Source organism: Stegastes partitus, unplaced genomic scaffold (genome assembly GCF_000690725.1).
Source record: "Stegastes partitus isolate 25-593 unplaced genomic scaffold, Stegastes_partitus-1.0.2 Scaffold303, whole genome shotgun sequence".
Lineage (NCBI taxonomy): Eukaryota > Metazoa > Chordata > Actinopteri > Pomacentridae > Stegastes > Stegastes partitus.
In genome coordinates this window covers 181,942-207,463 of record NW_007578034.1, presented here as the reverse complement: position 1 = coordinate 207,463, position 25,522 = coordinate 181,942, and the positions used below count along the sequence as shown (strand labels likewise).

Here is a 25,522-nt window from a genome sequence, read left to right as displayed (position 1 = left end):
AAAGACTTAGAGTCCTTCTTAACTTCTGACCAGATCCTCCCGAGTGGCAGTTTTAAAAATGTGAAAATTTGAGAAAAAAAAATATTTTTTTTTTAATGTATTCACTTCAGGCAATTTTTTAAATCCTGCACTCAGGTAGTGAATACAAGCCCCAGGGGGTAAGTTGGTCTAGCAACTAACAAGGTTACACCAGGTAAGCATATTAAAGTTGAAGGTAAAAAAAAAACAGAAAAACGACAAATCCTAATCCTATCTTGTCAATGGCTTCTGATGCTGTACTGGTTGGATTTCATTGACTTAAAAAATGGCAACAATTTAAAAGCTTTATTTGAAAGAGGACGGATGATAGCTACCGTAGATTGTTTGTCTGTGTGTTGCTGCAGAGCGGGTTCAGCTCCCATCTAGAGGATTTTCCTGCCTGCGTGTCTCACTGCAGGTGTCCTACACAGGAGCATCTCAGCTGCTTAAGGATTGCATTTCCATGCAGGGATTTTCTCTTCTTTTTCAAGGTATTAGAGGGAAAACCAGAAACAGTTGATTATTATTTGTATTCTCCCCTTAGCCAATTGTCCATAATCCCTGTGGAGAAGCTTAGGAGTTAGATTTCTGGCATATGTGGCCTTATCTTTACACAACGGCCACCAGCAGCTGGAATGTGTTTCATTTTGACTGAGGCCAAAAGGCAAAGACGAGTGAATGAGTTGAGCAGTGAAGAAAGCTGCCCAGATGGGTTAACATTAATAATGCCGGACAATGCAATCAATTTCAGATTCAGCTTAGGTTCATTTACTTGCATATACAGACTCACTCTTACATGCATGGAAACACCGCTGACACACACGATTTACATTCCTGATGTATCGCATACGTGGCGACGTCGGACGCTCCGGGCCTCGCAGTCCTCTGGAGGTCACAGAAGAATCATGCCCGAGCATCCCGGGAAACCGATGCAGCATCAACCTCTCTAATGTGACATTCAATTACCTCCAAAGGTGAAGAGGTCTCTTTTGGATCTAAAAAAAATCAATTTTGCATGGACACCGCTACAGTTTGCTCCTCAACAATTCTGTGTACACATGTCGGCGACAGAAAACAAGCCGCGCTGCTGTTGTTCCAACTCCCATCGTCTTTTCTATGAAATGGCATCCATCAAAGTTAATGGGCTGTAATCATCACCACAAATACACTGTCACACGTTCCACTGCTCGCCCCTGAGTATTCAACTCCCAGTCAATGGGATGTAAAGAGTGACAAGCGTGAGGAACACAATTTCCCATATCATTAACAGCTCCTAGTGAGAACTGGGGGAGGAAAAAAAAAGAATCCCAAAAAAAAGTTTTTCATATTTCCATTCTGTTTGCTCAACATCTTTGGGGAACGCAGGGGGGGAAGAAGCATTTATTAAACGCGTGTGTGACACTGCAGTCGATAGCACCGACGCTGTGTTTCGGGCACCCATCAACGTTGTCATCTTGTGAAATAATTCTTATTAAAGTATGTCACTCGCTGCCTACAGATCTGCTGCACGGTGGATAGATTAATTCCCCAAGCAGCCAATTCTGCCAGCTTCAAATCAGAGTTCAACGTATGCTGGATATCTACTTATCTCCAGGCTGTATGCTGCTGGACTTCTGATTATACATCACACAGGTGCACACACACACACACACACACTCACACACTCACACACACAGACTACTCGTTCAGCTCCTGCCGTGGCAGAGCTCCAAGAAGGTAGTCCCTGATGTATTTGTGTGTTTGATAGGATGTTTTAGCTGTAGCATCCCCAGAAGACAATTTGTAGACCTCAACAGATGGAGAAGTCCAATTAGAAAGCAGGCAAATGAATGAGAAAAATGGGAGATGAACGTTCCAATTCTTTCTCTCTCCCTCCGGATAGACAGCTAATCTTAGAGGTACAGGTACAAAACTAACATCACATGTTTTGGAGAGGAAAAAAGAGAGGAACAAAGACTGAAGGGTAGAGTGGGGAGGAGGGGGCTGTCAATTACTCAACACTGCACATGCAAAGAACGGGGGAATATGATACAGTTTGCGCGCTCCACATCTACAGCATGTATAAATATCTCCTTCTGTTGTCTGATTCTTCAAGGGCAGACGTCCCACAAAGCAATTGCCTTGCCATCAGCCAAGACCAAAAAAAAAAAAAAAATACGGAGAAGAAATGAAAAAGTGCTTAAATATAGCAACCCCCTGGGATAGTAGAAGGAAGGGCGTGCTGTGGTGTGATTAAAACGAATAACCTTCGTTGAGTCACGATTGTTAGCGGTACATTCGAATGTGCTGTCCGTGGTGGCGGCCAAAGCTGTGCCTTTACCCCGCCTGTCCTCAGAGGTGTAACGTCGTTATTCATCAAGGGGGGCCCGTCCTCTGCAGTGACAAAGATGTTGAAGTTATATATAATGGCAGTTGTGTCATTAGGTACACACTGGCCCGGGGTCAGTTTAATTCAGACTTCACAAACCCACCCCCCTCCCCTCACTGTGAGAGCAGACACAGAAGCGCGGCCCGCTGATGACTGATTCTGACTGCACGGATGCAAGACCAATTTTCACTGGCAAAATGACCTTTCGGTTGTGTTGTTGTTGTTCTGGCCATAGACCTAAGTTATTATTTTTCATGTCCCTTTTTTGATTTGACAGGAGAAGTCTCGTGGAGTGAAATGGGAAAAGTAATGATGTCCCCGCGTGCATGAAGTAGCGTGGTGCAGGTGTGGTGATGGTAGATATGGCTGCAGCTCGTAGCTCCACTCTGCCCCAGGGGCCAGTCAGCAGCTGTTACAAGAGATGCTGCTCTTCCCAATACTTCCCTACAGGTTCTCTCTGGTTCCTGGTACTCGCTGTTATCTGGGCTCGCTGCTGTTGCCAGCCTGGCTGCTGTCCACACTCTCAGAGAGAGCGCTCAGTACATTTTTACGCTTCGCCACTCTTTTCTGTCTCATCCCAACCTCCGCTATTCCCCTCAGTTTCACAGTGAGATTTTGAAGTGTCCCTTTGAACTTGCAGCTGTCTTTTTTTTTTTTTTTTTTTTTAAACGGCTGGAATTTGTACCTTGTTGTTTGTTTCAAAGGCGCTCTCTCCGAGGGATGTAAAATACTTCACCAGTGCGACAAATACTCAGAGGCCAGAATCTGTATTGAGTTCTGTATCTGCTTACAGTATCCCATAGAAAGCAGTAAGTCTTCTGAATGTGCGCGTCGCTTTGTATGTACAGGAAGCGAACCTGAATGCGAGGGGCTGCAGCTGTTTGGTGTAAAAAGCTGATATAGACAATTTAAAGCTGCAGCTCAGACAAGATCTAGAAGTTTTCTGGTGTCGAGCAGAAAAGGAAGAATGTGATCCCGTCCTCCTCCATGTACTATCCTCTGACTTTCAACTTCCCTCTAATTCTGGACTGTACATTATTTGCTCACCCATTGTAACATTAACCTGCTTATAGGTTGCAGATTGATGCCTAAACGATTAGCCATTAAAGCTATTAAAGTTAATTTAGGACTTTAGAAACAGTAGTTTGACAAAACAATCCACACAAGTCCATTTACTGACATTTCTAGAGCAACTGAAAAGCTCAATGAGTTCTTCAGGTGTCGCGAAGATTGATCCGTTGACATGCAGGCTTGGTAGTTTTTTTAGAAATGTAAAACAGTTGCAGATTTTAACTTGTCAAATGTGCAAATTAAATAACTTTTGAACAGTTGGAGAAATGATAAAGTCTTGTTTTTATATGCACATATGTGACCCATCCTGCACAAAATCAGTGGCTTTGCGCCTTGGGCTATTATGCGTAAACAGAAGTGGGATGCTGCCACCACATGATGCAAATCACGGGACAGGATTGGCTGGCAGTGACACATCGCTCGCGGCGCCTGCGCACAAGTGATTTCCGCGGTTTCTTTCTGGTGTTACCGCTCATGCACACTGACGGTACTTGACAGCGATATGTTATTACGCTCTTTAATATTATATGCTACCTACATGTAGAAAACAACTAAATGGACCGATCTACCCAAAATCAATATTTTATCATGTGTTAACATAATTCGGGCTGTATCCTGGATATAGCCCAAGGCGCAATGCCACTGATTTCCTGCTCACATATAATAGTTTAAACGTTCGATTAAAGATATGTCACTAGATTTATTACTATACTCTCAGACAGTTGGAGGAATTGCGGCAAACAGACTGGCTTTCTAAAGTCATGTAATGAGGATGGGCAGTAATCTAAACACGGAGTGACAAAGTAGACTCTGAGCAATGCTTGAGTCAGTTTACCTCAGCTGCATCATGTCCTAACCGTTCGAAAACTCGCATCTTCCAGTCCTCCCTCTCGCACACACAAAATGTTGTTCTCACCGTTGCATGTTCGCAAGGTTACATGCTATTTTACGGGTCCATGCAGAACGTCAACCCTCGTAAAACCTCTGTCTATAAAATGCAGCAATTCATTTGGTAATTAAATAAAATTGCCACAAGGACTGACTTGTAATCATGATGATGAGGAGCTGAAGTAAAGGTGACTTGGCACATAATTGAAAAAAGAAAGAATGATCAAAATTGATTAGAATTGATTTAGAAGTCCCAAAAGTCAATGCAGTTCTTTGTTCAATTTGCACAATCAAAATGAATCAAGTGAAAAACGGTCAGAAGTGGTAAGTGGACTGCATAATGGGACCTCAGTGCTGGGTCTGTGGCTGGTTGTAGACTCCCTGTAACAGCACAGTCCGGCTATATGCGCAGTAAAATAGAGAATAGAATGGAGCATTTTAAAAAAAAAATGCTCAAAAATCTATTTCTGTAGCAACTCAAATGTGAACAATTAAAAAATTAAACCGAGAGACAATTAACCATATGTAAAGTAATCAGAAATGGATAATGAAAGTTTCACACCCATTTTTCATCTGACTCATTTTTGATGGTGCGATCTGAACAAACCTGTTACACGGACCATTAAATCCTCGCTAACTTGTAAATTCCTGCTTCTTTCAAACTCCTTGAAGTCTCCGAGCCCAAGCACAGATAACCCTGATGACACGGCAGAGTTGTAAAGCTCCTCGAGATCCACGGAGGACGTTGTACATCATTTTGGAACAAGATAAGTGGTGAACCTCATTATGAGGAAACTGATTCTCATCTTTAAAATTTGCGATGTGCCCCTGTAATTAAAAGACGCGCGCTGATTGATTGATCCCAAAAGGAATATTTAAATGCAAGCCTGGACGCCTATTAGCTCAAAGTGGCATGCTTCAGTTTAAAATCCATGTAAACGTCTCTTTACTGTCGGTGCTACATTACCAAGAATTCATGGGTCCAAAATGTGGTGACACAGTAGTCTGCCATTGAAAAAAAAAAAAAAAAAAAGAGCAGATTTTTAGATACTGCAACTCATGAATGCACACGCTGCAAACTCAGAGTTAAGGGGCCATTTGGTGGAGGAAGCTGATATCCAGCGGCTGCTCTGTGTGGAATCGCACATCAAAGTTAATCTTGCACCGTCTGCTCTGGCGCCGCGGAGCACTAATCTGCTGTCAGTGTGATGAGGCTCCTGGACCAGTTCCCCTTTCCAGCACAGAGGCACTAATCCACAAGACCTTTCACGTTTCTTTTTTTCACTCCTCCGTCACCTGATCAGACAACAAAGGTCACAGGGGTCACTTTGAAAAACCTCATCTGGCCAATTGTAGTTGAGCATCAGCGCGGGTTCTTATGTACATTGTGTTGCGGTAAGAGGCCACTTTGGTGCCTGCTGGTCTTGTGAGCAGCAACAAATTGTATTTTTTCAAGTACGTTTGTGGTATTTCAGAGATGACATTGAAGCAATTAATAATACAGCTGAATATTTTACTGCTATGACTAAAGCCATCACTGTTATTTTTAATTGATCGTCTCTGAAATCTTGAGTTGCCACCTTTTACCCCGCTTTGGGACTTTACATTCCAGGTGAGGCAACTTTCCGCCTGCTCGATCAAAGCTTCTTTCTTTTTTTTTTTGCGTTCACCAAAATGCCACCGCTCTCTTGCTTGCATGCCGATTAACCTATGATGAATATGGAATGAGTTCATTAGCATAATCGCTTGAGTGTCTGATGATTTCATTTTTATTATCACGTTCTCCTATAATCCATAGCTCTGGCGCCCCTTCATGCTTCCAACCCTTCTTTCATGTTCCTTTGCCCTCCCCATTCAGCCACGAAGCAGTGTAATTGCATTATCAAAGTATTATACTGACGTGGGAATATATTTTTAGCCCCTGGCTTTCTGGAGTAATGTAAGGAGGATGGGCAGAAATCTAAACATGGAATGACAAATGAGACTCAGTGTTTGAGTCAGTTGAACTCGGTTGCGTCATGTCCTGACTGATCGAAGACTTGCCTTTTCCAGACCTCCTTCCGACACAAACGGTTATTCTAATGCATATTTGCAGAGTGACGTGCTATTTTATGGGTCCACGCAGAAACTCAACCCTCATAAACCATCCATCGATACAGAGCAGCTACTCATATAGTAATTAAATGAAATTGCCACGAGGAATTGGTTGTGATCACGACGCCGGGGAGCCGAAGTAAAGGCGACGTGACGTATAATAGCGGTGGGATGGGGCTGCTTTTTTGCATAGGACAGCAGTTGTTTCTCAAGTGTCAGCAGGTGTAGACTGAGAGACTGGAGAGGAGCAGAAGAAAAGAAAAATGTCAAGCAGGGCTGTGCTAGCACTGCATGATAATAGAAAAGGAGGAGGAAAAGAAAGAGAATGAAGCGTTTCATCTCCAACTCATAGTTAGAGGCAGGCAGGTCCAGGCTAAGGAAGGGTGAGTCAAAGTCAGAAACGGAAGAGCGGTGGAGAGGAAAGCTTTTTATCATCCCTGACTCTTAAGAAGATCTCCCAAATGAGAAAGGGCGTGCATGCTAATGTCATGCGGGGTGAGGGTTAAGCTGGGATTTGGAGGGCTGAGGGAATTCATGTTTGATATGTGAGCGAGAGAGCTGAGGTGCCTTTGCCAGACCTATACGTGAGGGATTATTCTATATGGTTTATCTGTGTCTGCATGGCTAAAAGAGTGGAATTTTATTGGTCTTTATTGGGTCTGTGTAGTTCCTGAGACTCTGGGGTTGAACGTTCAGCCGGAAGATCAAAGCTGCATTGACACCGCTGCGCCACAAAGTCTTCATTTACAATGCGTTAACACCGATTGGCATTTGGCCGCACGTGCTATGGCTGTCTCCGTGAGCGTCACACGCCAACCTTCAGCTGCACCCTTTCACAAATCTGCAGAATGTCAGCTGGGTTGCATTAAAAAAAAAAAAGATCTATCACATCTGCTCCGCGCTTCATTTTACTGCGGTTTAACATCCAGTCAGAGCAGTATAGTCTGCGCATTTTGGCCCGCAGAGTCTGCGACGTTCACCTATCTCAAACTTGTCCTTCCCTGTAGCTATTGTTCACAGTTACTCATACGTGAGCGCTCTGTTTTTCCTACCACACGTGTTACACCAGGCAGTGCGGTCCTCTGACTCCCTCCTATCTCTGCTCTCCCATCTCCCCATTATGTTGTGTAGTTCTGCCAGCCTCTCCTTCCCTCCCTTATCACCTGCAGTGAAAATCTAGCGGGCTAATCCCAGCGCCTGTGGGATTCCCCTCTCTATAATGATGTATATCTGAGGGATAGCATCAGAGCAGAGTCCTATCAGCCCACACACTCTTAATCCCATCAGTCTTTGGTGTCCAAACCCAAGAGAGGCAGCATTTTGGATGTTGTGCTCCCAGCCTCTAGCCAGAGATGCAGTGCAGAACATCAGGAATGATATTTTGTGTTTAGGGATCATGTTGGAGATCATGTTCATTTATTGTGTTTCAGAATCCTGAAAGCTTGCAGTATATCTCCCAGCACTGCAGTGGTACATTCTGTTGCTGTGCCACTGCATTGAAAAATTCTTGCAGGGTGCTAGCCTCTAGTGATGCTGCCAGTCTATCTGGCAATACAAAGATTTTATTTGCACTGTTTTACAGTCTGTTCATGGTGGAGATGGATAAATACAGAATGTGCTTAATATTTCAACATGCTGACCAAAAAACAAAACAGATGTGTGTTTGGTGCATTAATAACATAAATATATGATGCACCACAGAGACTTTTCTTTTGTTCAACTACCTTCTCCTATCCCTGTTTGTCTGTGAATGCAGCATTCTCTTTTCTTGCTCGATGGTCAGATTCGCTGGCTTTTGGTGCAGTAAAGGTTGCTCATGCAGCCTTTTCTTCCTTGTTTTTACGAAGAGTAATTTTTACGAGAGCTATTAATATGACATAACCGCCGTGACGACCTCACCTGTAGTACTCCATAAATCTTGCAGTCGACTCAAACACAAGCCCAGAAAATTTATATCTTCTTGTCACTCATGTTAGTATGCCTTTATGACATGTAGGCAGCGCAATCCATTTTCTGCAAATTCTGAATTCATAGTTCATAGCATGATGGAGTTCAGGAGGAAAATTACATTTTTCTGGTACATCTATTATTTAACTGTCAGCAAGGATGAATATTGTGCTCTTTCAGCCTTGTGGAGAAGGTATAGAGAACCGTATTGTTGTGCTGCATTGCTCCATTTACTCCTTGTCATGACTTGTAAAAAATGGAGCCCGTCTCGGCCGGTCAGACTAATGTCTACAAGAGTCTATGTTAAGTCCTCAGAAAAAGGTTTCAGTGTTGTGTCCACTCTGACACCCTTCTGACATCCTCTGCAGTAGCTTTACATTTCACATCACGCCTGCAGGAGATGTCATCACTTTAAGGGTATCTAATACTTCCCGACCTTGCCACCATCCCGATGTCCCCGCACAGTTTTAATGCCTCTCTCTGTCACGATCAACTTTTGATTGGTACAGTCGGTGACAGTTTCGGAGTTTCAGATGAACTGACAGGTTTTGGTCTCACAGGTTTGGAGGGCTTGTCTCTGCTGTAGAAACCATTGAACTGTGAAACTGAGCTAGTGAATTACCTCAGGAAGCACTGATAGGGAGTCAGTGTGCGATGGGATGTTCGATGAAGGTCAAACAGAAAATCATGCATTCGCAGAATTCTCAAAGACTCGCTGAGGACACTTGACGCATAGAGCATGTTTGGAAGTTACCAATCTCATCTTTTTTTTTTTTTTAAATGATAAAAAAATGGTAATGCCGCGTCAGACTAAAAGTGGTTGACCTAGACATACTTTCTTGATAAAGTGCTTTTTCGAACGAATGTCTTGTTTTAACATAGCAAGTTCACTGTGACTCAACAAATGCCAATGAATGTGCTTCAGTGTGACTATCCCCACTTCCAGATAATAAGAGGCAAACGCTGAGTGGGATGTGAAGTTAAATCGCTCTCATGGAAGGAGGTGAGATTGAAATTAATTTGAGATTTAGATTATCAGATTGCAGGCCCCTCAGTAATTACTGCCATGAAACAACATGCATAGATGGCGCATGAGATAGGGCCGTGTGCTTAATTCATCTTCATTCTAATCAGCTGATGAATCAAAATGGTTAATGTATTAATTAAATTAGTTTCATTTCACTGCTTCTCATTGAAATATCAAAGTGGAGTAGATCAAAGTGCAGTTTGATGAAAGAAAGGTTTAATGTCTTTACCATGAAGGCTTTAATAGGATATTACCTCACAGTCCAGTAGCTTCAATGTCTTCATCACAGAATGTTTTTCCATTTGAACACCTGACCTTGATTGCTCAACAATGGAATCAAATACTATGAGGCCTTTTGAATGCCAACCGTTCCTTTTGCTTTCATTATTACACTTTACTACAGTCACTTCTACAGAAGGTGAGCTAGTTTCACGGTAAAATCTGGGAAGTGGAAGCTACAAGCACCATGACAGAGGTGCCAGTGGATGAATGGATTCTAATGCTGTTGACAAAGCCCTCTCAGCTGAAAGATCTGCCACAATCCTTCCCGGCTCCTAATTGTCAGCATTACTAAGCTGTTAGGAATGAATGTGAGTTGGTGGGACTGCAGGACTTATTTTAGGCCTCTGTGCCTGTAACAGAAACTTGAGCCTGAGCTCACTTAAGAGGGGTTTGTACACTGTACGTTTGTAAGTGTTTCCATTCTCCCACCAATCCCCAAACACTTTATTTGTGTGCAGCAGACACAGGGCTGCAAATGACCAGAAAAGGTCAGGTTCTACAACCTAAGCTCATTTTACGTAAGATTTCATTTAGTTTACTTTGACACCAGAAACAGAACCTGCCCTGTCGTTGAGAAGACAAGTAAACAAATGATGTGTCTGTAAAGTCATCCAGATATCTCGTGTGTGTTTTTTTTCTTCACTTCCCACTAACCAGATGGCAGTCAGATTTCAGACACAGGGTTCTGGAAGACAATCAAGGAACAAGATTGCTTTTTTAGAAAGGGGGATTGGTTTAACTAGATGTCAAATTAAAGGCCCTTTCACACACAAACACACACAAACACACATACACAAACGAGTGCATGTTCTCGTGACTTGCCTGCATGTTGTGTGCGTTCCTGGGTGTCCAGGCGTGTCCGTGTTTTTGGGTGTCAGCGCTCGCTGTGAGGTGGTGAGGTCATGTACAGAGATCTGTCTCAGAGCACCTCTGATGGAATACCGCACCGCTTTTAAGGTCAACCGCACAAACTCTGCCACGCAGGTTGATACAGGGACTCATGAATGTTTGATTGGTCTATTATCCGAGGCAGGCGGGGACATTCATCCCCCGGTTCTGGAATTCAAATATTCCTTTTAGGCTGACATTTCTCCTGCACCGTCTGAGGCAAACCCCCTGTTTCACTCCCTCACCGTGCCAGGCTTCATCTGCAATGCTGTCGTCTCACCGTAGGACAATTCTACAGAATGCGTTGTTTTTTAAGAGCGGTGCGAGTGCGAGCACAGTATGGTTTCAGGTGGGTGGAACTGGGGAATTGATACTCAGTCATTCCGACATTCCCTTTCCTCCTCTGCAGTGAGGATAAGAATCTGGCCATCCATCTTCGTGTCTCACCCATGTCAGCTTGGGGTAGCAAACGTGGGTACCTGGTAGTCAGAGACAACAAGAACAAAGCAGGAACATTACTTTAATCTGTCGCTGCTGTTAATTCCTACCTCTGCCGTCATGCAGGAGGCAGAGCTTTGTGTATCTCAGCTCCCCCCTTATGAACAATCCATCACTGTTAGTGCTTCTCTCTAGAGTGCGCTTGCTCCTTTCTTTTTTCACCTGCTCACTAGTATGCTTTGCTTTCAAAAGACGACACTCGCTGAAAGGACTGCAGCACATTGTATTCAACACTTGACGTGGCAGCATCTCGCCACTCCGCCCATTGGAATAAAAAGACACGCGAGCAGCCACATTCATGTGAGGCAACGCTGTCCTGCGTTTTTATATGGATCTCTTAATAGGCTTTCAACAGTTCATTCAGAATCTATAATTGACACCTGCTGTCAGGCCTCGTCTGTGATTACATGGAAAAATGACCTGACCTGTAATGAACTGTAAAACTAATGACATCTGTGTGGGATTAGTCAACTTGAAAGCAAACTGTTGTACATGAAGACCCATCAAGCGTGATATTAAAATGTCCACTTTTACATCTTTCCACCCAAGCTCTGTAAAAGCCCAGGCTGTTGGGCCCAACGTGATGGAAACCTGAAGCTAATGACTCAAACAGACGGCTGTGGGCATTAGACAACTTCATTTATGAAATAGTCAACCTCCCGTGTAGCGATACATTCACATTACCCTCCCTCACTCGAGAGACGCGCTGCTGTCACAGCCACTGAGCAATGCTGATATCCCTTCCTACCTGCATTCATCTTACTCTCAGGAGGTAATGGTCTTCTCAGGTCATTTGCGCATTAGGGTCCCGATCATTCATCTCACCCACCTGCATTCCGGTGAGTTGCTGATCCTCTGCAGCACTTGGAGCGATGTTTAGATGACAAGGGAAAAACATACATGCTCTGAATCATTCACTTGCATCGCATTTAAATCCCAGTGCTGCCTGTGGCCTAGCATGTCAGCAGAAAGAGGGGCTATTTGTGAGGATGCGGTTATGTTCAAATGATTTGTTAAGGATTTGTAGGGTTGTGTTTTGTCCAATTAATTGCTTTGGAGAAATCAGGATCCCCCCCACCCCACCCCCCGTCTAATTATGTAATGATGTTGAGTGATCATCAGCCCTCCGTGCTGCAGCAGAATGTCACTCTGGTTGCGAAAAATTGTTAAGCTTAGTAGAGCTTGTTAAGTGGCAGTGGAGGTGTCTGCTAATGTAAAGAAGGTGAGAACATGAAGACAGTTTGATTGTAGCTTTGCCTCGAGAACAGACAGGTTTGACTTTCTAATACAAGACAGGCACATTAATGTGATGGAACTAGGGCTGTCAGTCCTATTTGACATGTGTACAACTAATAAAATCCATGTAAAGCAGCAATAAATATGTGCTGATTAAAATATGTTGTTAACCACTCTGAACTGGTGTGTCCGCCGAAAGCACTGAAACCACACCTGATTACGGGAAAGGTGCAGCTTTTCTTTAGTCTCGATTACCAGTATGACCTGAAAATGCTCCATGTAGCTGCTTCGTTGGAGCTGTACGGTCTGGTTAGTTCGTTTGCTTTCACACCACACACAAACTACACCACTAAGACCCGCTTTTGCATCAGCCTTGGTTCGGTTGTTCGGTCTGCCACAGGGTACAAGTGACAGCTTTCACACCAATCCAAATAAATCTTACTAACCGCACTGGTGTGTGGTGGTTGCTAATGGTACTTTTTCACCCTCCCAGTAAGGCGAGGTGTCCCTCAGTCCATGTTTGCAATTATTCACAACTGTAGAATCCCAATCAACCAATCATTCTTTGTCATATTTTGATGTGCATAAATAATTAGCCCTGGATTAGCGGTGTGTTTTCCAATGGATTCCACTCAGGGAACAAGGGCAGTATGACATTACATGCACCAACTTCAGCAACGTTATGAAATGTGATCAAAAAGTTTAAAGGCTACGCTTATAAAAATCAGGCCTGTTGTAAATTTGACCACCATCCTCTTTAACCCTACTAATCACTTTCATGTTGCCGTATGTACAAGGTCTTTCGCGGTCTATTGTGCAAAATATTTGTTCGTATTAATTTTAGACTTTTATGTGATGTTAAATACTTTTTCTGATAAGTTGACGTATTTTTGGTTCCAAATGCATGATACATGTCCCTCTTTTTATCTTTAAAAAAATTTTTTAAAATAAAAAAATACCTGTCACCTAAACCAAATGGCCTGGTGTCCAAAAGACCCCAACAGTCCTGAATAGGATAAAATACCTCATGCAATGATACACTGCTCCCAGCGCTCCTGCCACACTTGAAACGCTCCTGTTCAGTAAGTAACTTCTGCAACGTGCGCCGGATTCCTTTACTCGGTGAGCGTTCAACTTGAATTGCTTTATAGGAAGGAGAATGAAGTCGTTGGGGAGCGACAATTGTGTTTGTGTGGCCAAAAAACTTGCATGCTTTCAACGTATTGTGAGCAATCACTTTGTCACGAAGCATCCAATTGCCATCTTGCCACAGTTCAGGTCATTTGTGCAGAATGTTCTCCTTCAGATGCCTCAGAATGTTACACTGGAATTGATCCTTGGTGATGAATTTACGGTACACAACGCCATGAATTTCGAACATAGTGGCAAGCATGCTCTTGGTGGGCATCTTTCCTGACTTGTGTTCTTTGGTCTTGGAGACAGTAATGAAATGAAAAATACTTTATTTTTCCCAGAAGGGAAATTCAATAATAAGGGGAAGCTCCTTAATAATAAGGTAAGCTCCTCCCCCTGCAAAGACTGTTGTTTAGGCTCTGAGACATAGCCTTAACAGCAATGATCCTTAAACGTTGGGTCATCAAAGGCCGGTTCATGGAGATTTTCAAACATTGGAACTTTTTAATTGCACCTTGAACGCTGATGATGGCACCAGATGTCAGGAGGACGAGAGGTTCGGACTCATTCATCAGCAACAGTAAATTATCCGTAAATCTCCCCGGTCTTTGATAAAAGTTCATAAAAACTGCCCGGCGTAAAAAATGTTACCGCAGAGGTGGGTATTGGTGGCGATCCTGAGTTGAGGAGGTATTTGCAGGACAAATGCAGAGTAGGTTGTAGTAGCTTTAGTAACTCACGATCGAGCAGGAGAACCACCGATGCTAATGCGCTCCAGTTTTAATAGTGACTGGGGGAGGGGTCGAACTAATTGTGTTTCCAGAGTGTCATGATTTCATTTGAACGCAAAAATAATGAAAAACCGATTATCAGCCAAGCCCCACGATTCAGTACTGGTTCACAACCCTCATGTGTTTATTCAGCAATTATTTTGAAACAAATCTCTGAATTTCCTTTACACGGACTTTAATCTGTTTATGCTAAATGCAGTCTGTTCAGCACCCGAGAAATAACATGCTGTTTCTCGTGCTTAGGTACACCATCAGATCAGTGTTGTGCATAATTTCCAAAGAGCTGTTTTTCCTCTTTATGTTGAATGCGAATTGTTTGTCTCGCTCTGCATCTGCACTCCATATTCAAGGCCCATTATGATGTGGGAAGAGGAACAAAACACACCAGTGGCTGTCGCTGAGACCCACAGACTTAAACACTCTCTCCAGGGTTCGGCGTCACACTGTTCCCTTCCCCTTTTGCTTTTACTCGATGTGATACTACTCCCTGTATCTTTCACAAGCTGTTTGGCTAACAGAGGTCACAGAGGATATGTAGCGCATTTGGTCGCGACGTGAAAGCATTAACCGATGCCAGCAGGTGTGTAATTATATATGAAACAGGGTTTTTAAAAGAGGAACATCATGATGGCATGTAGAAAGTAGGCCAGGAAGAAGAGACTTCAGAAGAAGTCCTATTTATTCCCCACCCGCTTCAAATGTGTGACTTCTTATTTGAAGCGGTGAAATATTCCAAGGTCATTTTTACTATTTCAAGATGATTAAAAATAACATTAAACACACAACAACTTAACATGCTAAAACAAGCCTCCAGGGTGGATTCTTTAAAAGGAAGATTTTTTTATTTTTTTTGCTTTCTTGTTTTTCTACCCCGCGTGCTCACTGTTGTCTGTTTTTCTATGTTTCAGGTACGGTGACATGGTGCCAAAAACAATCGTGGGGAAGGTGTTTGGGTCCATATGCTCTCTGAGTGGGGTGCTGGTCATTGCCTTGCCTGTCCCTGTCATAGTGTCAAACTTCAGCCGTATCTACCACCAAAGCCAGCGGGCAGAGAAACGACGAGCCCAGAGGGTATTGAATCTCCCCCTTCCTTTGCCTCTCCCTTGCCTCTCCTCTGTCTCTCTTTATTTTGCCTCTATCTGCCCTTTTTTTTCTGTCCCTGTCTTATCCGCACGTAACACAATGACAGGGCAAACACTATCTTGTAGAATATTAATCTTTTATTGTGCTTCTGTGTATGTGTGTATTGGATGGGCTAAACTTGCTTGAGTATATTTCAGTGGGTGAAAGAAATAAGAAAGGCAATGACAATGACTGAACAAATGATCTTCAGAGTATTGTGTCAGCAGCTTTTCAATGGCAATATGTGCATTTCTTCCTAAAAATGTTTGCTGTGGCAGAATTTCCTAATCGTAGATTTAAGCGTAGCCTCTGCCTGCTAAATACTGCGGCTGCCAGAGGGAGACAGAGCCAATTAGTGTGACAGACAAACCGTCAGAGGCTAAAACAGAGGTCTGTTTGTTCAAACAGAAAACTCGCCTTGCTAGAATCCGTGCTGCGAAGATTCGGGGCACTAATGCCTATATGCGCTACAAACAAAATGGGCTCCTGATCGACTCGCTGGAGGAGGTAACGGGGCCAAGCAGCAGCTTGGGGGCTGACTGACCGGGGCCTCGCTGACGCTTGCATGCCGCTCTGCTCGGGGGCCATGCCACCACACACACGGGAGGGTGGGTCGGGCGGGGGGCCTTCTCATGCTGTAACACAGGGGCTGCTGTCATCCCAGTGCTTCTGTGTGATCGTCCCTCTCTCTTACATCACACTTCTCAGCTGCAGCATCGACATGCTTCGTCAACACTCTCTCTCTGTCCATACAGCAGGAGGGCCAGGCAGGCACACTTGCCTTCTGGTGGAGCACAGCCATTACAGTCACACTGACTCATGACCAAGCTCTGCATGTCTGTCCAACAGGGTTTGGAGGGGAAGGAGGGAACCAAAGGCTTACTGGACAGTAGGTCGCCTATGGAGGCTGTCGGCTCGGCCTGCATCTCCTCTAAACTCTGTTTCTGATCTTGCTGTGTGTTTTGTGTGTTATTTCTAGAGCATCCGGGTTGTAGTGCAGACTAATACAACATACCTTCCATCCCAGAGCCGTGCAGAGCTTCATCAACTGTGTGTTGAGTGTGTAGTGTTGTTATGGTCCGGAATTTGTGCTGTGTTTGGTACAATCTGTTCGATCTGTGTCTAGGTGTGCCACTGCTGTTGCACTGACTTGAGCTCAGTTCGAATTTGACTTTTCTGATCCTCTTCACCAAATCAGTGAAAAAAAACAAAAGGCAAAACCAATTCTATCAATGAAAGATGTTGTAATCAGCCACTGTCTCTATGCATCTCTAAAACCTCACCATCTCACTAGGTTCAGTAGATTGGCTGCCGTGCTACAGATCAGCATTTCAACTCTCAGTGCTTTGCGTACTTTCCACTACATCACCGAGCTACTAGCCGTTGCCTGAAACTGTTAGCATGCAGAGTCTGAACCTGCTCATCTACACTGCTGTTTTTTTCCTCCTTTTTTTTTTTTTTTTTGCTTTGTGTCTTCCAAGGCCTCCAAGGAGGCAGGACAAGCCCTGGTGGGGAAGGCCGCCAGCCCTCCCTTTGAGAGCCAACATCATCATCTGCTGCACTGCCTGGAGAAAACCACGGTATAAATCCTTTTTTTTTTTCCCCCTCCTCCCAGAACTGAAAAGCTGTGTCCAGTAGAAAACAATCACATTTTTACTATCTCAGTAACAGACTTTACGCAGTTTAAAATAGCTCTCTGTAAAAGAGAAAGTTCCTTTTATGTAAAATTGCATCACTCACGCAGCCCGCGCTGTATCATCAGTAGTGCCAGCCTGTTACAGTGAGTTGCAAATGGAAACAAAGTGAGTTTTTTCATCCATGCTCAAAATGTAGAATCTATTCCATATGCAACACGAGTTAAAAATAGATGTAAATGGGGATGGGAAATGTTGAGTCCCTTCGCCAGCAACATGCTAAAGATAACATGACTCTGTCAGCCAGGAACATTATTTCCTCCAAACAAACCAGCATACTTCATTTTATGCTATCTATAATTTAGAGATATAAGAGCCTCTTTAATGCTTGGCTGTGACATGAGTTTTACACTTGCGGTTCTAAACCCTGTACAGGGACATGGACAGGCAGTAAATCAGTGTTTCTCCTCATGGATGATCCTCCCCCCAGTAAAAGGCTTGCCTCACGTCTGGGAAAAGCTCCATAAAGGCTTCATGCCATTCAGATGGCGATGCAAATGTTTACATCAGGCCTCTCATGGCGTGCATTATAGATAGCAGACAGGGAGCAGAACAAGAGTTACAGAGAGAAGATATAAGAACCGGAGACATGAGCCAAGACATGGCATCAGATCTCCCACAGTGTCACTCTGCCACCTGCTGGCAGGGCCCGAAACACACTTGGAGCCTGACCTTCAAGTCATGCTCATTTGTCACAGGGATAACAGTTGTGAATGTTTTCACAGATGGCACTTAATATGGACATCTGGGCCAATATATTTCTATTCCCTTGATGATTCATTTTCCAATTATTAAACAATTTTGCTGTGGATTTGGTTCAGTCTGTTTAGTCTTTACTGTGAAACATCTTTACTCATTATTTAGCAGAGCCAATCATTGATGTAATAGAGTGATTCATAAGCCACGCTGAATCCAAATCTCTGCCGCTTTCCCTCTGCAGAATCATGAGTTTGTGGACGAGCAGACGTTCCAGGCCAACTGCATGGAGATCTCTGTGATGAACAAGTCGGGCTCCCGCGCCTCTTCGCTGTCTTCGTCCCCGCATGGCCTCAGCTCGTGCTGCTCCCGACGCCACAGGAAGAAGAGCAGTTTCAGCCTGCCCAGCACAAACAACCAGGAGCTCAGCACCATACAGATAAGAGAGAGGCCAGTGGCCAACAGGTAGTCCGTCTAGCTTTCTGTTTGGTGTCTTTTAAAGCATATTAAATATACATACAGACATGCAAACAGCTGAAAAAAAGAGATAAACTTTATGGATTTCGCACTGGGAATTGATGCATTCAAACAGTATCTGTCTGCAGGTAGTTCTGTTGCGATTTGCATATATATTTCTTCTTGTACTTTCAAATAGATATATATTTCAAAGAATCAGGAGCTACATATTCTGTCTTTGTTTCTCAATAAATGCTGAAGAATATGGACACAAAGAACAATGAGCAAACACAAGCATATAGCTGTTACAGACACACAAGTACAGCAGGTGAAGGTGAAAACAGATCCCCAAAGTGTTGGCAACAAATGTTGTTGTTGATGATGCGGTTAGTTACTTCATCCCTCTTCCTCCTGGCACAGCGCTCCCGTTAGTCTGAATAATCCTCACTGTCTTCTTTGGAACCACTTTCTTGCCTAATTGCTCTCATGAAACTAGTTGACAGTGCATCATCCAGAGAAGCAGGGACATTAAATATTGTATTTTTAATTTCCCGCTATTATAATGGGTGGCAGTGAAATCCTCAGAGCATTGTATCACAAAAAAAAAAAAAAGCTAGTAAAACCAAAATGATCTGCATTTCCAGATGCTGCAAGGGTTAAGGGAATAAAAGAATCATTTCATGAATTGGCTGAACCAGTCCAATAATCCTGGTGTGAAAATATTCATGCATGGGTGAGAATAGTCCAATCTTTTTTATGAGAGCGCCATTACATGTGATAACATTCATTTTAGGTGTGAAACCTAATTTAACTTAACAACGGGACAGCATTGTGCGCACGCAGTCAATTAGCAATTGAACACATTTAGTATGTAGGCTTTTATAGAATATATTTCACAGAATGAACCACGTTTAGAAAGTGTCTAATCTTAAATACAGTATACTCAATGTAGAATCTTGGTTTCATACACACTGTCGTCCCATTCAGTTTATTCTCTGTACACTCTGACACAAGCTGCAGAAGTCAAAATTGTAAATCGAAATGAAGCTTAATGAGCAACATGAGCAGAAGCTCCTTTAGAAATTCACACTGCACAAGGTTTTTTTTTTTTGTTATTGGCTTTTATGCAGAATAGAAACGCACATGAAAGGACCGTGTAATAGCGGCTTTGTGTAAAACATTCGCAAGGTCAGACCTCTCACCCTCTTTCATCCTGTGTTTTTCCTCTCGCAGCCGCTCCAGCCTGAACGCCAAACTCGACGAGACTGTGCCCTTGAAATGTGATGAACCTTACATCACTCCCTCCATGGTCAGCCTGTCTGCCCCGGTGGTGACCTCATCAGACGGGGACAGCTCCACCACCACAGCATACTCTCAGAGCAACATTGTCCGAGTATCAGCCTTGTAGATGTCATGCCTATCTGATCAGCTAACTGGTCTCACTAAGCACCAGATGCTGAGGAGAGGGACCACCGAGCATCAACCTGCCATAATCTAGAGGAATTTTAAGATTAGCAGAGGTCGGGGGTTTTTGAAGTAGTGATCTCATCTGATGTCAAACTCTGCATGGTATTAAAAGTGATGTGGACAGCTGCCTTGGAAGTGAAAGAAAGCGAACCAGCAGATCTTGCTTCATTAAGCACAGCAGAGCAAGGAAGTGTTGGGAATGCCTGGTCATCGTTGTTGCCTAAAATTACTGAGAAAAAAAAAAAAGAACTTTATTTTTGAATATGTAATGTAGTTGTATTTGTTGTCTCTGATTCAAAGGAGGAAAGGCAGATGTTTAAAGGTCAGTCTCGATGGCCTCTGATGACAAAGCACACATATTCATTACCCGAAGGTCATCTTTGTGAATATTAAATCAGTCCCCTTACACGCTAGAGACATTCTCTTCACTCACCACCATAGATTGTTTTGAAACCCCCCTCGATGAAATGGTTTCTAATATTCCCCTCACTGTTGTAAATTCAGAAAACATACATCCACGGGAATGGATAACTGTTGTGAATATTCATTAACTGACTCATGAACTGGTTGATGTCATCGCTTGATGAGTAAAATATACTACGCATCCTGACATGTTTGTGAAATGTGCAAGTGAAAGTCAAATGACAAAATCTGTGTTAGCTTACATATTTGACATTCTGATATGGATCTGTGTGAAAGCCACTGTCATTAGTTAACAATTGATATTGAGAACTATACAGGGTATATATTAGTTAGGTCACAAGGTAGAAACATAAGTGAATGTTCTCGGCAACACTTAACTAATACTAACCCTAAACGTGGACACGTAGTATTGACCTGGAAACCCCACATGAAAGAGTGTTGACCATCAGTCCCATTGACTTCCCCATAAATTATGATATTCTTATACTTGGTAGATTTCACTGTGTTAAAGGACCATTTTGTACATTTTTCATATTGTAAATATCTCAGTTAGGACGACCGCATTTGAAGTTGGCTCCTCTCATTTCAAGATTAAGTTGACAGTTGTCGGCATACTATTTTTGTCTGTTAACTGGTTGAATTAAGGATTTGCATGCTGTCATTGCCGAATTCTGTTTTATTAAAGTATGTCTCTGCTTCTTGTTGGAAATTTGTCAGTAAAAATGAGTTTGATGGATGGAAAGACGATGACGCTGGTATGTTATGATGTAAATTCTGCAACACTTTGCTTTTAATGAAATACAAACCTTGTCATGGACTACGTATATGCGGGGGTGAGGAAAAAGGGGGCAAATTATCACACATTGTGCATTTAGTGCAGTGGATAGAATAAATACTGTAGCTCTACTGAAACACCCATTAAATGACCCATGTCTTCTTTTTTTTCCCCAAACTAGAACGCAATTAGGCAGATTTCATAATGTTTTCTCTGATTATTCAAAGAGCATCGCCTTTAACAGGATGGGATAATAATTAGGTGCTGCTGAAGGACATGATAGGACCTGAATGGCCCAGCGGTGGGTCTTGGGGGAGGGTCTCTGGAGACAGACAAGCAGGCCTCAGCGGCTGTTTGACAGAGAGCTCAGCAGCGTTCCCCCCGCTGAGCTGATTGCGTTGGTCCGCGCAGCCTGTCACAGCATGCATCCCCTCTGCTTTGCCGTGTTTAGTAACTGCTGAGAAGTCAGCCTGCATAAAATCTAAGATAACACAGCAGCATATAAAATAATAGGCTTCTTTATACCCAAATAAAAATTCACGCCTCGACAAATAGGGTTTAATTCAGTTAATATTTGGACAATGACTAGACAAATGGTATTCATTCCGATGTTCAGTTCCACACTGAATATGAATGTGGTCATTTGGTCCGGTGTCACTTAAGAGTAGATAGAGGTGGAAATAATTGTCACTTCTTATTGAACATGGCTTCAAATCTGCTTTTCAGCCGATTGAACTCTGTCCGAAACTGAGGGTTCACTGCTGCATATATTATTGGGTCACTCAGTGATGTGATGCAGGCAACAGACACTGACAGGATCTCCAAGTCCTGAATGATCTTGGCCTGAAAAGAAATTATGAAGAATTCAAAACGTGTTGAGAATCTTTAGACAGCCTTGGCTGCTTGATAGTAGAAACCTGAAAGTAATCAATGAATCAAATATTTGCTCTCCTATAAATACAAGTTAAAAACGTGTCATGCTCAAATACCAATCTTGACATCATCATAGTCTTATAAATGATGGCACTGTGGCTTACCTGCGTATTCTTGTTGTTGTGAACAACAAAATTCATCAGGATAGTTGCAATCAGTGGCAGCCAGAATAGGAGGAAGGTTATGATTATGTAGCCTGCACGCTTGGCCATTTTACTTTCTTTCTTTTTGCTGGCTCTCTCTTTCCCTGCTTTTGAAGGCATCATGCAAACAGCACCTTCTGTCTCCACGTCTTGTTTTATAGCTTCTGTTTCAGGGACATTACTGGAGACCGGAGGTAATGAAGACACTTGAGCCACTGCTGCAACAGCCAGTTTTTCTCCTTCATTGCTGCTCTTTGCTTGTTTTGGTTCAATCAGCAAGACGGAGGTAGATTCAGGGTTTTCTGACTTAGCAATCGAGAAAACACAAGGACTGATTTCTTTGGTTTCTTTGTCGGTTTTCAGTTGTTCTTTGGGCTGCTTTTCGGTGTTCAAATTGCTTGACACCTTCTGCATATTTGTGGTTGAGCTCTTAACATCAGCAACTGCATCGCCATTTGCAGGTTTTGCTTCAACATTCGTGGCACTGTGGCTGGACTGCTCTGTTTTTGATGGTTTTCCCTCTGCAGACTTCACTGCAAGGATCTGTCTGTGGTCTGTTTCTAAGTCACTTATCTCCACTGAATTTTTCTTTGATGAATCAGGTTTAGGATGCGTCTGAGCAACTGCAATGCACAGGATCTGGCTTTGTCCATTCTCCACGACCGATGTCTCTTCTTTCTTTTGCTCATCTTCCGTCGTGTCTTTTTTAGGAGGAGGAGAAGTCCCTTTATCAAATATTTTGCGATTGTGTGATCTCACGAGAGCAAATATGCGAGTATAGAATCCAATGATAAGACCAAAGCAAGCTGCCCACAGCGGGAACAGCATGTAAAGTCCAAAGTTGTCATAGGAAGACGATGTTTCTCTCCGTCGTCCTTGGCATCGCACGTACACGGGTGAGTCATTCAAATATATCAGGCAAAAAACAGCCATCAGAATAGCCAGGGTCCACGTGAGAGGAATGAGCACCATAATCCGTCTTTTTCGTTGACTAGTTTTGAAGGGTTGTGCGATGGCCTGGTACCTCTCTGCACTTATGCACGCCAGTGTTAACAACTGGATGCAGCAGCTGAATGAGAAAGAGGCTATTTGTGTGTCACAAATGAAATTGTCCAAGTGTTCCCGTTGATACACCGTCATGACGATGGTCAACAGAATGGGGCAGTCGACTATACAGCGCAGGAAGTCTATAACAGCCAGATTCACCACCAGTGCATTAATGGAAGTTTGCAGTAGTTTTTGCTGATACACTGCCAGTATGACAAAAACATTTGCTGCAATCCCCACAACAGAAGTGATTAACAGAATCAAGCTGTTTGCCGCCACAAAGGCAATGTCGATGTATTCCTCCCAAACGGTGCCGTTCCCAGAGTCCCATGCAGGTGCAGGCTCGCCTGTCATCTCCAGGGTCAAAGAGTCACCATGTTCACTTCTGCGTCTTCATTCCCTCCACGCTGACCGAGCGTATAGCAAACCTGCTGCTCTTGCCGTTGTGCATCTCCACTGAGTGAATAATATTAATGGGTAAACCTGTAGCTCGGACAAGTTACGCCAAAGCATCCGCCCTTTTCATTATCACTCCACAGCACCAGTGGGTCACCTGGGAGTACTCGCTGTTCACAACCAATAAAAACTCTGCAGTGTATTCACAGCAGAGACAACTGGAAAAAAAAGGACGGCTGTTAATTGAATAGAAGTTACATCACTGTCGTATTATTGTTGATGTACAACTTTAAAAACCAACCACAGGTTCAAATCTGAAAAGCAGCATTGATGATACAATGGTACTGTGTTGCATAGGATACTGTACGCATGTGTACAAACAGCTGTATGGTTCAGTTAATACAGTACCTCACAAAGGTTAAAAGCTCTGCGTTAAGCATGCCAGATGGATGACTTGGGAGTTCTTGAATTGGCTGAGGAAATAAAGAGAGCACTGCAGCAGGATTATAGCATGACATTGTGTAATCCTGTTTGGAGATAAAGTGTGAAATGCTCTTTGCTTCAAATGTGTAAGCTTATGGACTATGCCAAATCTGGGATTAGATCAACATGTTTTGCTCCTGACCATTCTACATATGAAAGTGATCAAACGTCTCTTGAAATCATGTGGATGAAAAAAAGAAAACAAAAACTAGAAAGTTTGTGAAAAGAAGCTGTGGCGAAACACAAACAGAGGAGCATCAGGAAGCCTTAATTCAGACATGATAAAAAGCAAGTTTAAATGACAAAAACACTTTATTTAGAAGCAGATTTTCATTTACAATATTTACATTCAGTGTGCCAAATGAAAGGAATGGGAACAAAATACGCAGTAAAACAAAACAGTTTCCTCTTGACTATACTTTACTAATAATCCCAAAGCAATCTAAAGGGGTAACAACCTCATCATCTTATAGTTTTACAGCGGCTTCCCAAATACTAACTGGGCACTGTAACAGAAAATCACCTATGTGGTGCACAATGGAAAGGGAAAACCAAATATGTCCTTGAGCACACTCATCTCACAGCACTGCTACTGCACAGAAGTCAAACTACAGTATGTCTTTCTTGAAGCTTGCAGTCCTTTTTCATGACGGGGACTGGATGGTTTCAGTCAGACCATTAAGAGACTGATCTGTTCTTCATGGATTGAAAGGATCAGCCGATCATACCAAGAGAATTAGTCATATGTACCATTTATCACTAAAAATCACAAAAGATTGTTAGACTCATTGATTTGAACTCACTATCCCATTTGTTTACACCAGCTCGTCAGCGAAAATTCTCCTCGGCTGCGTGTTTTTTTGCTTCATCTTTATTCAGTGGTGCATATTAATCTTTGTGACTTATTGTGGGTTCAGGCATGTGCTATGTGCGGGATGATGTCCTGCATTTAAATCAGGCCCAGAGACAACGTTATTATGTTATCCTTCTCTGAACTGTCTAATGCCCCTCTGAGCTGTTTAGATGAAAAATACAAAATAATACAAATGAAAAATTGCCAGACCACAGAGCAGGCGAAGTAAGAAAAATGAAAAGTCTTTTACTGCCTGACTGACTCCCCATTGTAGAGACGTGCACAAGGTAAGCTGTGCAGCAGCTTTCTTAACAGTTGCACCCAAATTTCTGGAGTTTTTATAATGTGATTGTGGGTTTAGTGAAGAACTGATTTAAGTGTATTATGTTGCCTCTGCAGCCAAAAAAACAATTGGTCACAGTGTACTCACACAGGTGCGTATGAGCCAAATTATGCCTATGTATACTGCAGCAGTGTTTTGCACAGCAGATGTCTGGAAAGTGTGAGAGTTGAGAAAAGGGCTGGACCGCAACGAAAAGTATTGATTTGGCTACTGTTGACTTTAATTACATTTTTTGCATAATAATATCACACAGGAATAAATGCTGTGCAGTATATAGCTTACATAATAATGTAATCTAAATTGGGTTGCACAGTGTACTGTATGTATGAATCGATATTTCATTACCCAACACCATGAAAATGTAAAATCTCTAACTTTCCGAAGTGAGGAAAAATCTTCCCACACTACATAGACACAGGTCTACTGCATTTTATTTAGGAACAGAAAGT

At 42.9% G+C, this 25,522-nt stretch overlaps 2 protein-coding genes across 2 annotated transcripts in view; one reads left to right on the top strand and one right to left on the bottom strand.

Moving 5' to 3' along the window:
- Positions 1-19,618, top strand: part of LOC103358316 (potassium voltage-gated channel subfamily D member 2-like) — a 31,931-nt gene extending 12,313 nt beyond the window's left edge. Inside the window, exons 2-6 of the mRNA XM_008283229.1 lie at positions 15,151-15,313; positions 15,773-15,871; positions 16,846-16,944; positions 17,999-18,219; positions 19,444-19,618. Coding sequence (XP_008281451.1) covers positions 15,151-15,313; positions 15,773-15,871; positions 16,846-16,944; positions 17,999-18,219; positions 19,444-19,618 — 757 coding nt within the window. The remainder of the gene's footprint in view (positions 1-15,150; positions 15,314-15,772; positions 15,872-16,845; positions 16,945-17,998; positions 18,220-19,443) is intronic.
- Positions 19,619-21,562: 1,944 nt separating this feature from the next.
- Positions 21,563-23,352, bottom strand: LOC103358330 (dopamine D2-like receptor). Its single transcript, XM_008283258.1, has 2 exons — positions 21,913-23,352; positions 21,563-21,718 (listed from the first exon to the last, which is right to left on the bottom strand). Exons 1-2 carry the CDS (start codon positions 23,350-23,352, stop codon positions 21,563-21,565), a joined length of 1,596 nt encoding a protein of 531 aa, XP_008281480.1.
- Positions 23,353-25,522: the final 2,170 nt, after the last annotated feature.